The sequence below is a fragment of the Solea senegalensis genome, linkage group LG20 (assembly GCF_019176455.1).
Source record: "Solea senegalensis isolate Sse05_10M linkage group LG20, IFAPA_SoseM_1, whole genome shotgun sequence".
Taxonomy (NCBI): domain Eukaryota; kingdom Metazoa; phylum Chordata; class Actinopteri; order Pleuronectiformes; family Soleidae; genus Solea; species Solea senegalensis.
Window position 1 is genome coordinate 16,086,490 of NC_058039.1, and position 12,993 is coordinate 16,099,482.

General features: G+C 40.3%; 2 protein-coding genes across 4 annotated transcripts; one reads left to right on the forward strand and one right to left on the reverse strand.

Annotated features, from left to right (window-relative positions):
* Positions 1-306: 306 nt before the first annotated feature.
* Positions 307-9,546, reverse strand: umad1 (UBAP1-MVB12-associated (UMA) domain containing 1). Of its 3 annotated transcripts, none has more exons than XM_044052854.1 (4): positions 9,493-9,546; positions 7,961-8,051; positions 6,544-6,629; positions 307-2,246 (listed from the first exon to the last, which is right to left on the reverse strand). In XM_044052854.1, exons 2-4 carry the CDS (start codon positions 8,040-8,042, stop codon positions 1,974-1,976), a joined length of 441 nt encoding a protein of 146 aa, XP_043908789.1. In that variant the 5' UTR covers positions 8,043-8,051; positions 9,493-9,546; the 3' UTR covers positions 307-1,973. The 3 variants fall into 3 exon arrangements, with proteins under 3 accessions (XP_043908789.1, XP_043908786.1, XP_043908787.1); XM_044052851.1 differs by lacking the exon at positions 9,493-9,546 and adding an exon at positions 9,363-9,468; XM_044052852.1 differs by lacking the exon at positions 9,493-9,546 and adding an exon at positions 9,159-9,431.
* Positions 9,547-9,670: 124 nt separating this feature from the next.
* rpa3 (replication protein A3) lies at positions 9,671-11,751 on the forward strand. Its single transcript, XM_044052850.1, has 4 exons — positions 9,671-9,878; positions 9,979-10,053; positions 11,289-11,400; positions 11,495-11,751. The coding sequence occupies exons 1-4, from the start codon at positions 9,780-9,782 to the stop codon at positions 11,575-11,577; spliced, it is 369 nt and encodes a 122-aa protein (XP_043908785.1). The 5' UTR covers positions 9,671-9,779; the 3' UTR covers positions 11,578-11,751.
* The last annotated feature ends 1,242 nt before the right edge of the window (positions 11,752-12,993 follow it).

The following is a 12,993-nucleotide window of genomic DNA, read 5'->3' on the forward strand; positions in this document are numbered from 1 at the left end:
ATTATTCCGACCACTTCCACATGCCGCAGTTCAAATATAAACAAATGAGTCACAAGACCTGACGCAAATTCATACTTTTGACACAGTGATTCTACTGAAGGTTCAATGTCCCAGTGGTTATTGCTTCACCATCCAGGTGCCACATCTTTAAATAAGCTCTAATCAAGTGGGCTTCTCCCTCATAGCTTTTGAAATGACAACATAATAATAATATATACAATAAATATTTCACGGGCATGGGAACCATAGAACTGTTGGCCATAAAAAATCAACCTTTCTTTAAGGGATAATTCCTGTTTACTGGTGTACAAATAGAGATTGGATTTATTAAATGGGCTGTGGAAAAAACGAGTTAAAATGTCGACTGGATCTGGCTTCCACACACACTGATGTCATGACTGTGTACGAGACCAAATTCTGCTTTTAAGTAGTCCGACTGTACAGATGTGTCTGATGCCAACGTGACTGAAAGTTTGGCGGAACTGAGAACCAGAGCTCTACTCATGCGGCTGTAACGCGAAATACGAATTTAACCCTTCCCAAAAAAAAAAAAACAATAATCATGTAACAAATTTTATTATATTGTTGATGTGGTGGCTACAAAATAAATCAACGTTATGAGTGCTATGTAGCAAAGTGATAAACGACATGCCAGCTCCCCAAATGTAAATGCAATGCAGCTCAATCACCCCCTGGTGGCTGGCTGTGGCATGGGACTCGGTCCCATTCATGAAGGCAGATAGACGTGGATGAAATGAAGAGAAGTAAAAGTGCAAGTAGGATTTTCATATATTTGTGAGTGTACCTGCTCACGCCAAATCAGTGCAACATGTCGCCGCATATGAACCCTTATAAAGCAACCATTTTGTCACATTTCAGGAGGAAAGCGGCATACCAGTGATGGCTCTCTTCAGCTCAACAACCTTAAACATCAGCCATGATGACACAGAGGAAGCTAAATGAAGCTCAGCCACATTAATTCAACTATTTACACCTTTGCTTTTCCTACTGTGCGATCTGACAAAATGTCTGCCATAAAAAAAGGGCCCATTATTGAGACTTTTGCCTTCATCTTGTCTGGTGAGGTTGTTCAGTGGTAAACTGCTAGGTGATTATAATGTCAGCTAGAAAGCTGTTCCGCCATATTTACGAAAACGGAAATTCACATACACTGCGTCAACAACCAATTACAAAGCAACCTTATACTGTGTTGTGGCCTCACAACTACAGCTCTTCATTTTGTTAAAGTGTGGGGGGAGTGGAGATATGCTGTCCATACATAAAGTCATATTTTACTGTATAATTGAGAGAGAAATTTGAATTTTGCTACTTTTTTCTGAACTTCTTAGATTCAGATGGGGGTAGCAGAACTCGAATAGGAAAATGGACGAGCACATAGGTTGCGAAGAAGGTTATCAGGTTAGTCAATGACAGCATTATTACCTGGAGTAAAAGATCTATTCAAAAGTATTGACCTGTGTCTTAGTTCAACTTTGACCCGTCATATTTACAGTATTTATGGGAAGCGAAAGATTAACATTAACAATTCAGGTATGTTTGGGTTGTTATGGCGTAATCTCACTGTGAGTGCAATGTTGTGGTAAACCATATTTATCCTGTCGGGCATTTAAACAATGTCATTATTTACAAAGTGTAGTGTTCACACAAGGAACAGTTCAAACAAAGGTCCACTCTGTTCCCAGCAAAGCCATTAAGTTACAACTCGTCATTTGGTTTCGACACAGTGAGATTTCCCTGCCTCTGTTCCTTTTCAATATCATCTAATTTCCATGGGTCAAGTTTGAAATTAAACTACAATAATCGGGGAGTTAATCTGAGAATCCTACACAATGACACTTGCAGCTCAGCTATTGTCTGCTGTAGAGCTTGAACTTCTCTCATTTACCAACAAGCTGCTAAGCTCCCCCACAGTGTAAACTCCTGCTGATATTAACATAAAAAAAAAGAAGAAACTAGGCATTATGGAGCACCGAGTTCTCTAAAGTGAAGTCATACTGAAAATTAGCCAGGTTGTAGTTAATGTCCCGGGAGAGCAGCACATCCGGGATGAGGGAGAATCCTGCTTGCATGGTGAGGACATGAGGAGCCAAAGTGAAGGGAATGTCCCCGAGGACGTCCGGGAGAGAGGAGGCAGCGTCTGCGACTGCTGAGGGCCCCGCTGCCGGCCCCGTGCAGGGTATCTGTGTGTGAAGCTCTCTGTTGCCAGGTACAGCTGGATAAGACGGCTGGAGGAGACAGATTTGATGTCATTGTTGAAACAGAATCACAGTGTTAGCCTGTGTGAATTCAACACACGTTACCCAGACTGACATTTGTACTAAATGGAATTTCTCCAGATAATCAGAGGCCCTCCAAAAGTTATTATTTATTTACATTCCGTTTTCATGTCCTTACAGATACAGTTATTGTGACATAAAGACGTAATCTTGAGGTAGAATGTTGCGCTCATATTGCCCTCCTCTACTGTCTAGTTGCCTTTTCTCAGAAAGTTGGCCATAGAGCTGAAACAATCCCGCGATGAATCAATTATTCATCGATTACTAAATGAATCGTCAACTATTTTGAAAATGGCTTAATCAGTTTGAAGCTTTTTTTTCATGATTAAAACAAGATTTCTGTTTTAGGTTCTTAAAATATTTTCTTCGTTTCTTTGCTCCATATAACAAAGAAATGTTTAAAAACTGAATCATTTTGGTTTGTGGACAAAACAAGACATTCAAGAACTTCATCATTTCCACACTTTTTTAACGTTTTCTGACATTTTATGGACCAAGCGATTACTCGATTCGTCGAGAAAATGTTCATTATCATTCATTATCAAAAAAACAGCTGTACAAAACAGACTTGAATCTCCCTTTGTCTCTCGAGCAGAGCTTCACCCATTCGTTGACTTGAGTCATGACTCCATAATGTTTCTTAGATGGTGAAAAGTCCATGTTTTGTTTTAGATTCCCTGTGTGTGTCTGTGTGTGTGCGTGTGTACAGTGCAACACGTGACTGCACATTCCAGCATGCTGTTCCTAATTAGCGCACGTCACCGAAAACAAAGCTGTAATGCTGTCAAGTCCTGAACTCATCTTGGAAAATGATGGTCACCACACTGTACACTGTGGCTACAGTCATCCACATCAAAGTGGTGACACACTGTGCTGTGTGTGTAGAGTTTTAGCTGACGATGACCTGGATGACTGAGAACCTTCATAGATGTGTAAAGAGTTGTTTGTTCCAACAGATGACAGGCAGGACATTAGATGTTGACTAGCAAACAAGCTTTTGTCAGCCGAAATTTGTATTTTTTTCTCATTATGCAAGCAGATAAAAGACAGGGTGATGCAATGGATTTTGCAGAAATGATAGGAAATGGACAGTTTCAACTCGAGTGACTTCTGATGTGGAAATGTGTGCCATGCAAACAAGTGTGACACTGTCATACTTTGAGATGACAGAGAGAACAGAGAGTCCTAGGAACACTATCATATTACTTGTTTCACACAATGAGAGACATCACACACACACACACACACACACACGGAGATCTGTGCTCTTTTCCAGTTCATCAGGAACTAAACTAGTCTTATCCAACTGTAGACGCCGCACAACCCCATAGTCACTTCATCGGCAAAATTCCCAGCACCCAATTCTTAAGGTTCTTGTGAATGAAGTTCCCCGTGTCCGTATAGAAGTCATCTTGAGTGTATTTACTCCTACCGGAGTGTGTTGCAAATCTCCTCCCTTCCCTCCGGTGTGTTTTGATTAGGAATTGTCCAGTGCCATTGTTCTCAAAACTACTCTTTTTCATCTAATGTCACTATACCAGTGTGTGAAGTGTGAAGAGGAGGAGGATGATGAGAGAGCAAATTATCTTGTATTGGGAATAAATCTGCCTCCTGTGAAAAGTCCTTAGCTGACTTTCCACTGTCACTGTATTTTAACACTGGCAATAATGATGTTATTTACTGGTGTAATTTTTACCATATGTGCACCATGACGAGGAGGCGTGAGAGGAAACTCCTTACCAGCAGGTGGCGGTAGTCTGTATTCATTCTCGAAAAAGGGAAACAGGAAGAACTACCGGCAGCATGTGGCTAGTTGTGCACTGCTGTGTATCAGGAGCCAGGACTCCACGAAGAGGCGGTACTCGTGTGCTTGTACTTTCCGAGTTCCTCGTCAGTAGTTTCAACTGGAATGCAACCTCAGGTCGGATTTCCAACCCTACAAACTAGGAGCCAAGCTCCCACATAGGATTCCAAGATGGCTGTCACTTGCATCAATGGGGAAACACCACAAAACTACCTTACGTCCTTTTTGTTTCAGGGTAAGTCAGCTCTACACATTGTACAGTTTTAATGACTAACAATGGCTAGCCTGAGATACTGAGGTCAACTCATGTTACTCCCAGTTCTGACTTGGAACATAAATGGAACGCACCAAGGCTGTTTGCCAGTAAATAAATGCCCCCAGGTGATGTATTGAGGAGAGATGGCAGCAGGGGACCAGAAGTTAGCCAGACAACATCACTTACAGCAGTTTCTAACTAACACTTCTTAATTCTTTATCGCTGCTATTTGAAGAGTGCATACTGCCTACTTTGGAGTGACAAACTAGTGGGGTGGGGAGGGCAACAATATTTCTGAGTGAAAGGCCTGTGACAGTGGGAGGGAAACTTCAAGGTGTGTTGAACTTTTCTTTAACTTCAAGTCAAACACTTAAGAAGTCAAACTACACACATGTATAACCAACACCTACAGGACGTCAATGTAATGTGGGTGAGGGTAATTGTGAAAGGCCTGTATAAGAAATTCACCCAGAGAGGCAGATTTGAGACTTCGTTTTTGTGCTGAGACGTCGTGTAATTAAAGGCAAATGTGAGACTAAATGCAGAAAAGATGTTGTTGGAGGAAATGGTGATCGTTTGCAATTAAGCGGCGGAGGTTTTCCCTTTGGGACTGGAGTACGGGTAGGGTGTAGCAACACAGTTCAAACAAGGTCTTGTTTTCTCCTCTGACAGAGTTTCAAGTATCAAAACACAGCATAAATCGAAAGATCCTCCCGGGAAATAACTGCAGCAGGAAACGGTTGTAATGTCGAACTCAAAGACTCGTCTAGTTAAAGACTAGTTAAATTTATACTCGGTATGATTAAAACAAAAAGCTGTGCAATTACCTTAGTACATGTACAGTGATCAAAACCCCAAGAGAAACCTGTATCGTACACAACAGAGTCTCTAGTCTCACTAAAACATCTGCCTCCTTAAACTGAGTGAAAAGAGCTCCACAGTGTCACAGAGGAATTAATACACACTTTTTCTTCTATAATTAATGAAGCAAATGCTAGCAAGCTAAAAACATCGTATTCCTCAGACAAACAGAACTATCTGACATGTATGAGAACGTATTTATGTGGGTCGCCTGAAGGAGGGGCTCGAAAATGTATTATCTGCTAAACGAGGGCCCGGCAGGATAATTTAAGAATCACTGGCTTAGATCAGTCGGGCTTGGAAGCGTGTGTGTGGAGTGACTACAGCATTACTGCATCTCAGTGCTTCCTTTTGCACCGTGTTATTTAAACTTGAGGGATGAGGCGCTCACTAATTGTGGGACATGTGGTAACTCTAAAATGCCATATGGACCAAAAGGGTGTGTGCACACACACACACATAGATGATTATCAGTTAGTTAGTGACTTTCTATTCATAATTTGACTGTTTAAAATTGCATTCTTCAAAAAAATGCATATTTTTTCCTTGACCTCACGCGCGGTGTTTTCCAGTTTTGTACCAGCAGAGGGCGTACACATCAACCAAAGTGCTAACAAATGGGCGTGTTACAATCATGATACAGTTGGGTTTAGTGCAGTACGGTACGGTTTGGAACAGTGAAGCCATCAGGCAGGCTTGCGTTTCAGTGCTGTGTGACTGTGCGCTGTGTCCGATGACCGCGTCAGCAAGATACGTTGCGTGATGTTGTACTGGTGCGACGCCGACAGTGAACATGATAACACAACTATGGAGCAGCTCATTTTTTTCTGCTGTTGTTTGTCTCAACAAAACGTCAAACTCTTGGCTGGTGAAGAAACACCGGTCACATGAGAGTGACGCTTTTCTGTCACCCAATCGTACCATTACTTTGGTACACCAAGGGTACCAAAAAATGGAACGGTTGGTCTGTGCACTCCTTGAGAAGGTGGCATGGCAACATGACCGATGTTTTGGCAACACAAGTTACACATGGGAGCTTTAATTAAAAAGCTATGTAATTATCACTATCGTATTAAGGCCGATGACGTAAATGAAAGAACAGAGAGAAAGACTGCAGGGACCTGTGGCTGACCCGGTCTCAGCTCCCTTTTAGTGCCACTGTGCTGAATGTGAACGGCTCAGTCTTGACCTCTCAGCGTCGACATCACAGCGACGGCGATTGTTCAGCATGAACTATGCGATCTTATCTTATCTTATCCGTTTGGCAGCACGTTTCCTGCTTTAAATGTCGTTTTACAAAATAAGATGTGCATCAGTTAACTCACCTTTGATGGCTGCACTATCACATTAGTCGTCGGTTGTGCAATGTTCATGGTCTGCATCTTCCTCCTCTGCTCCTCAACTGTCTCTCCTGCGGAGACAACACCGTTTACTACGACTAAAGATAAGTGTGGCAAGCAGGTGAAATAATACAATTTAAAGTAAAGTCCAGGATGTCACTAATTCCTGCTGAACATTTCCTGTCGTGGAAATGCAGCAATAGAATTAAGGGCTAAAAATAACTCATCTTACAATGAACATTTCCTTGTATCCCTCTGCCACAGAAGAACAAAAACAAAACAAGACGATGAAATCATAACCAGCCCATCTGTGCATCATTACTTGTCATTCCTGACTGTTTGAATTCATTGGCACCGTGTTGCCTCTACGGCCATCTTTGCGATGGGAACTGGACTGTCAGGGCGGTCAGTGGGGAGTTTTCAGCGAATGTCTGTGAGCTCAGTCGGTCGCCTCCTTCTGAGAGACGAAACCTGGCTCCGACTGTTGCTCTCTCCTGCCAAAAATACCGCAAATCTCCTGACCATCTGTGTTCAACTCCTCCAGCTCGTCCAATTAAAGCCATCAGAGTGAGAAACAGCAAATATTACTGACGTACAATATTAGATTTTATTTTAGGATATGTATTTTTTTTGAGTTTAGGTAAAAACAGCTTGGGCTTTTTAAAAACAATGAAACAACGAACATATACATATGTGTATATATATACACATACATACATACATACATATATCAGGTAATAGTCATATCAAATAACAGCATTTACTGGAGTCCTTTTAGACTTCCATTAGGTATAGTACATATAAATAGTGAAAAATGTGGATCACTGTTTCCCAAACCTCAGATTTAAGCTAAAAAATAATTCTTCTTGCTTACATTTTCTGGGTTTCTTTTTGTTTTATTTTAGTTCATAGTGTTCCTCATTAGATGCAGTTGCATTACTTGTTTTATATATTTATATATTGAAGGAAGTTGTGAAATTCATGACACTTAAGTCTCTGTCACACACTGAAGGATGATCATGAGGCCCGAAGCATGACAGAGAAACACCCTGATGCTCCTGTGGTAGTAATAGTTTTCCCCTTTTCTATCATTTTGTTGTCAGTCACATCACATCTGTGGAGCTCAGCAGGTCACTACGCATAAATCACAGTGCAATACCATATATCTACGTGAATGAATGACTGGCATAGGCACAATATGTTTGGTATTATTGACCAAAAGAAATCCAGAATTTCAGCATAATGTAAATTCTCCATTTAAAAGACACAAACATTTCCAGATAAAAAATAATGTCAATGTGTACAATAAAATAAATCAGATTTACCACCATCCACCTGACTAGAGAGCAGAGATATTTGCTGTTGTGCATGTTATGCGTAGGGAAAATGAAACGGCTCTCACCGATGAAAACAAAGCCTCCATCTGTGTCCTTGTCCGATGTGGATTTCTTCGAGTCTTTGCGGAGACCAAGGAAACTGAACATGATGAGACTCTGTCAACAGAACAACAGCAGCTGCTATTTGAGTGAGAAATTTAAGCATTAGTGATGATTATGACTATGAACTTCCTGCAATATGACTCGAGTTTGAAAACAGTTTTGAAATGTGAGCTACACTGGAAATACAAGCGGCACCCTGCTTAAACTGGGGCTGCAAATAATAGGTTTGAGTAATAACATGATAATACAATAAACTGTGGTATCTATGGTCAAATGTATTTATATACGTTTAAAAACAGCCTCTGTTGTAACTTAAATTAAGTTAATGGAAGCAATAAAATACAATAAGACAAGTCAATACACAACAGTGGAAACAACACAAACATAGAGGAGGAATGTAAGAATTGCACCCATTAAATAAATCATTTCTCATTTACTGCCTCAATAAAGAGTGTTTGTCCAACAAACCAGTCTTTTATTTAAAGTCATCATGTTACCAATGCTCTTCATGAGAGACGGAAAGAAAAACAGGGCACAGCACTTAGGTCACATGAGCACCTGTTAACAAAGTCAATAAAAGCTGGGAAATCTTGCCAAGCTTGAGCCAAAGAAAACAAGTCATTGCATTAGAGGATGTGTAAACTTGACATTTTTCTTGACCCTAAATTACCATGAAGGGCACAAGACTGTGTTAAAGATTGGAGTGGAAGGGCGAGCAGTAGGTGCAGGGAACAAAGTTTAGGAACAAAGATGTATAGGGGAAGAAGGAGACATACATAAAAGACAAATCTTATCAATTAATCGGTCCACTATTTTCTGGATTAACTGAATATTTGTAGATACTATCGACAAGATATCCGTACCGTTAATAGTCGATTACTAACAAATTAATTATTGCAGGCCGACTATTAGATGCTGCCAGTCGTTCAGACTCTTTATTGTCATTATGGAGTACAACGAAATAGATTTTTTGTATCAAAGCCACAGATACATTAAAAATCCCCAAATTTAAAATAAATGCAGCGTGTGAATTAAAAACAGTAACAGACTTAGCATAGACACCCGCCGCGTACATTAAACTGACTTCATGTATAATCGACAGCATGAATGTTAATTTTAATTAAATTAATATTTTTTGGGGGTAACCAGAGTCTTTCGTACTCGTTCAGTCTTATCTGTCAAGGCGAAACGAAACAGAAGTCCACAGAAGGTGACGAAGCGATGATGCAGCTAATGAAGCTCTGTGTCATTAAGTTCACATGACGGATGTGAAATAATTTCCTGCTTCAACAAGGTCTTCGTTCCTGTTAGTTTGGATTTATCCAGTTATTTTACGACCAGTATTGAGACGTTATTTTCGCTAACCTGCTGTAAAACACTGACTATTCCCTCATGTAAGTGTCCACCGCGTAATATCATCCGTGTTATTGTGGTCTCAAGTTGACGTCAATGCCCTAAACATATGTCGTGTCCGTAAAGAAACTATAGACATCACCTTTTGGTTCCGGTATGAGTTATACTGGGAGCAATGTTTGTCGGAACAATTTGTTGGTGTTTCCGGGGAATCGTTGTATTAGAGCACAACGGATATGTCGCAGGGGGAGTGAGTGGCGTTCGATTTTGATTCCTCTTGTGCAGGCAAGGCGGGGTTTTCAGCGCCAGTATACGTTCACCGCCCGTTCGCGCTGCCGCGAGGAACAACAAGTACGCCGCGGAACGTTTCCCGCGCTCTGCCGCTTTGTTCCGAGTTCAGTATCAACTATAAACCGACACACTGACAACATGGCAGGAATCATCGATGTCCCGAAACCGAGGATAAACTGCTCTATGCTGTCGCAGCACATTAACAGACCGGTGTGCTTCGTTGGGCGGGTCGAAAAGGTTTAGAGCTCAAGTTAAAAATGCTGTCGTGCTCCTATTATAATGACGTTGCACTGTACATGTCAGTAACGTGGAGTGTTTATTGTGTGTGTGTTGTCAGGTTCACCCAACAGGAAAGACCTTCACTTTGTTAGATGGAGAAGGAAAGGTCGCCACAGTGGAACTGAACGAGCCTGTAAGTCCATATTGTCACTTTTTGTTATCAACACATCTCTAGACTTAAGTCGCAGTGTTTTGCCCCGTGCCCATGACTTGAAATTAAACAACTAATTAAAGCTGTAGTAGGCAAGATTACTACAATTATGGTAAGAAGCAACCTACAGCTGCAGTGAAATGACAATGAAACATGTAATGCTGTGGTTTTATTTAAAGGGCTTTTTGGCGAAGCAAGTTGTCAAAGGTCACTTCAGACATTAAGAAATATTGAAAATACCGCTTGTCATCGATCTGTCTCATCTGCAACACGAACGAGTAATATTCCGCATAGACTTACATTTAGTGTTCTTACATTCCAGTGCCGTGAAATCTGCTTGCGTTTCAGTCTATTTTGGATCATGTGCATTAAAAACAACCCCTTTTATTCATCGCTATGTTAATGCCCTACAAATTGGTGCATTCTGCACTGCCCTCTAGAGGAAGTATGGCATAAATGTCCATACCAACCTTTCGTGTGTACAAGTGAACTAAAAATGACACACAGAGGACATTGACAGGTCATGTGACAAAGCAAGCAGGAAGTCATACATGCAAAACCCCAAGACAAAATATGAAACCAGGAAAAACAAACAAACAAGCAAGAAATGGAAACAAACTAACAGAAAGAAAGAAATAGTACTGTGAAGAGGTGGTGTGTTTTGATGCATTTCTATTGTGGAAGGACTTGGAGTGTTTCAAATGATCATAACAAGTTTTTATTTTTCTATTTCATAATACCACTATAAATGCGATAAGCGATTCCCTTACTTTTATTCCAGTAAATATGTTTGTTGCCATTTGGCGTCATCACAATTAGATACTTAATTTAAATTTTTTAAATACTGTGTATATGCCAAACCATATAAATACAGATGCTTTTATGTTGAAGATCTATTTTAAAATTTGTTATTGCAAGAATTTTCCCTGGAATATCATGATATGACTTTAAGCTCATGTTACCCAACCCTTATGTACACATTCCCTGGAAATGTAATTTCACTGGAAGTTGTAATACTCAAACATGAACAGTAGGGGCAGCGCAACAAAGGCTGTAAAGTCACGTAATCTTGGAGGTTGGAACAATTGTTCATTTGTATCAGGCAGTCATAACAGATATTAGAACGTTTGGACAATCCATACTATAAGTACCTCATTCAACCCCAATTCAAAAATTCTCAATTATTTTTCTAAATGCACATTTACATTATTTTCCAGCTGGAAGAGGAGCTGAGTGGCGTTGTGGAGGTGATTGGTATGGTCTCCAACAAAGGAGCGATCATGGCCACGACATACAACATCATGCGAGAGGACAAAGGCATTCCCTTTGGTAGGTTTCACTTTCATGTCACTAAACACAGCAGCTGTGTGGTCTGTATTGTGACTCACACTAACGTCCCTCCGTCCCTGTCCCCGTCCCACAGATTTGGAGCTTTACAACGAAGCCCTGAAGGTCGTCCACGACTTCCCACAGCACTACCCCTTTGAGGTGGCGTCCAGTGGATAAGCACGGGCATTAAATGTGCTCACAAATATTGTTTGTTTTTTTCTGTTGTATGGATAAATGTTCACAAATGTCTATTGTTCTAAAAAATTAAAACCGTTAAAAGAGCAGAGTGTTTTTTTTTTGTTTGTTCTCTAAAATGTTGAGCGTGAAGCAGAAATAAAATCCAAAAATTGATATTTGTTTTTGTTTTAGGATCCAGCATGATGCCCTCTGTGAATATGAGCTTAATGGACAGCAGGGGGCAGTGTAAGCAAACGTGCTGCCAGAAAAGAAACAGGAAATCCAGCCTGAGTGAATTTCATTATGAAGAAAGAGTGATGTAATGTAATGTTAGGTTCATTGTGATCAATAATACTTTAATATTTTAATCTCTCGTGAGGGTTACAGCCTTAGTACAGAATAGTAAAACAATTAGAATAACGGCAATGACAATGAAAGTGACACCAGCAGGGCAATATTTCCTCTTCAGTAAATGATCAGTGCAACATTACATATACAAGTAACTTATTGTTTTAACTTAACCAATTTCATGTGTTCAAATGTTAAAACTTAACTGCACACTAACCCCAAAATCAATTTACAGACATTCAAATACATCACAGTTACCTTTACGTGGCACACCTTATAGAAAAAAAGTGTTTGATAGAAGTTTTATATCATAAGTACAGTATATTTTACAGTTTTGCCCACTAGAGAGAGAGAGAGGGAGAGGTATTTCTTCAAAATGTGATTATTTTTTTGTCAGTCAGTGGGTCTATCCTTTACCACATGTAAAAAATATTTGAAACAATTGAATGAAAGTCAAGAATTCTGAGATTTAAAAGAAGGTCGTAATTCTGACTTTTTTCTGAGCATTCTGAAGGGAACATACTTGGGTGATCACCTAAAAAAAAAAAATCAAATTCATTTCACTGGCACTTAAATCCAATAAATCAATATTCAGTAACATGACCACAGAGCCCCGCAGATATGGGGATTTTAATTTGTGATTAATACGAGTCACCTCAGAATAGAGACACAGGAGGATATTAGAGTAAATTAGAGCTTTATAGTAAACTATAGATGTGTATATCATTGGAGGGGTGGGAGGGGGGGTCAATGTGAACTGCTGTTGAAGAGCTTTAAGCACATAACTGCCACACTGAAGGGTGGAAGAGGAGTCGCCTGGAGGGACGCAGCTGCCGTGTCCAGCAAGTTGAGACACTGCTGTTAATGTGTCAGCATCTGCTTCAAGCCACTGACACTATCACTCCATCTCACACACATACACACACACACACACACACACACACTGCAATGTCATGGAGACAAATTGGTTTTATGTCAGACACACACACACACACGTGTTCATTCAGAAAGTAGTTAAAGGTGTCACTGATTCAGAAATTGAAAAAAAAAAATAGGGTTGAAAAAAAA

Excerpts from the sequence above, each read along its gene's own strand:
- rpa3 (XM_044052850.1), top strand. The coding sequence starts at position 9,780 with ATGGCAGGAATCATCGATGTCCCGAAACCGAGGATAAACTGCTCTATG. Across the intron at positions 9,879-9,978 it reads TCGTTGGGCGGGTCGAAAAG|GTTCACCCAACAGGAAAGAC; the intron begins GTTTAGAGCTCA and ends GTGTGTTGTCAG. Across the intron at positions 11,401-11,494 it reads GGACAAAGGCATTCCCTTTG|ATTTGGAGCTTTACAACGAA; the intron begins GTAGGTTTCACT and ends CCCGTCCCACAG.
- umad1 (XM_044052851.1), bottom strand. The coding sequence starts at position 9,416 with ATGATATTACGCGGTGGACACTTACATGAGGGAATAGTCAGTGTTTTA. Across the intron at positions 8,052-9,362 it reads TAGTCAGTGTTTTACAGCAG|AGTCTCATCATGTTCAGTTT; the intron begins GTTAGCGAAAAT and ends TTCTGTTGACAG. Across the intron at positions 6,630-7,960 it reads TGGAGGCTTTGTTTTCATCG|GAGAGACAGTTGAGGAGCAG; the intron begins GTGAGAGCCGTT and ends TTGTCTCCGCAG.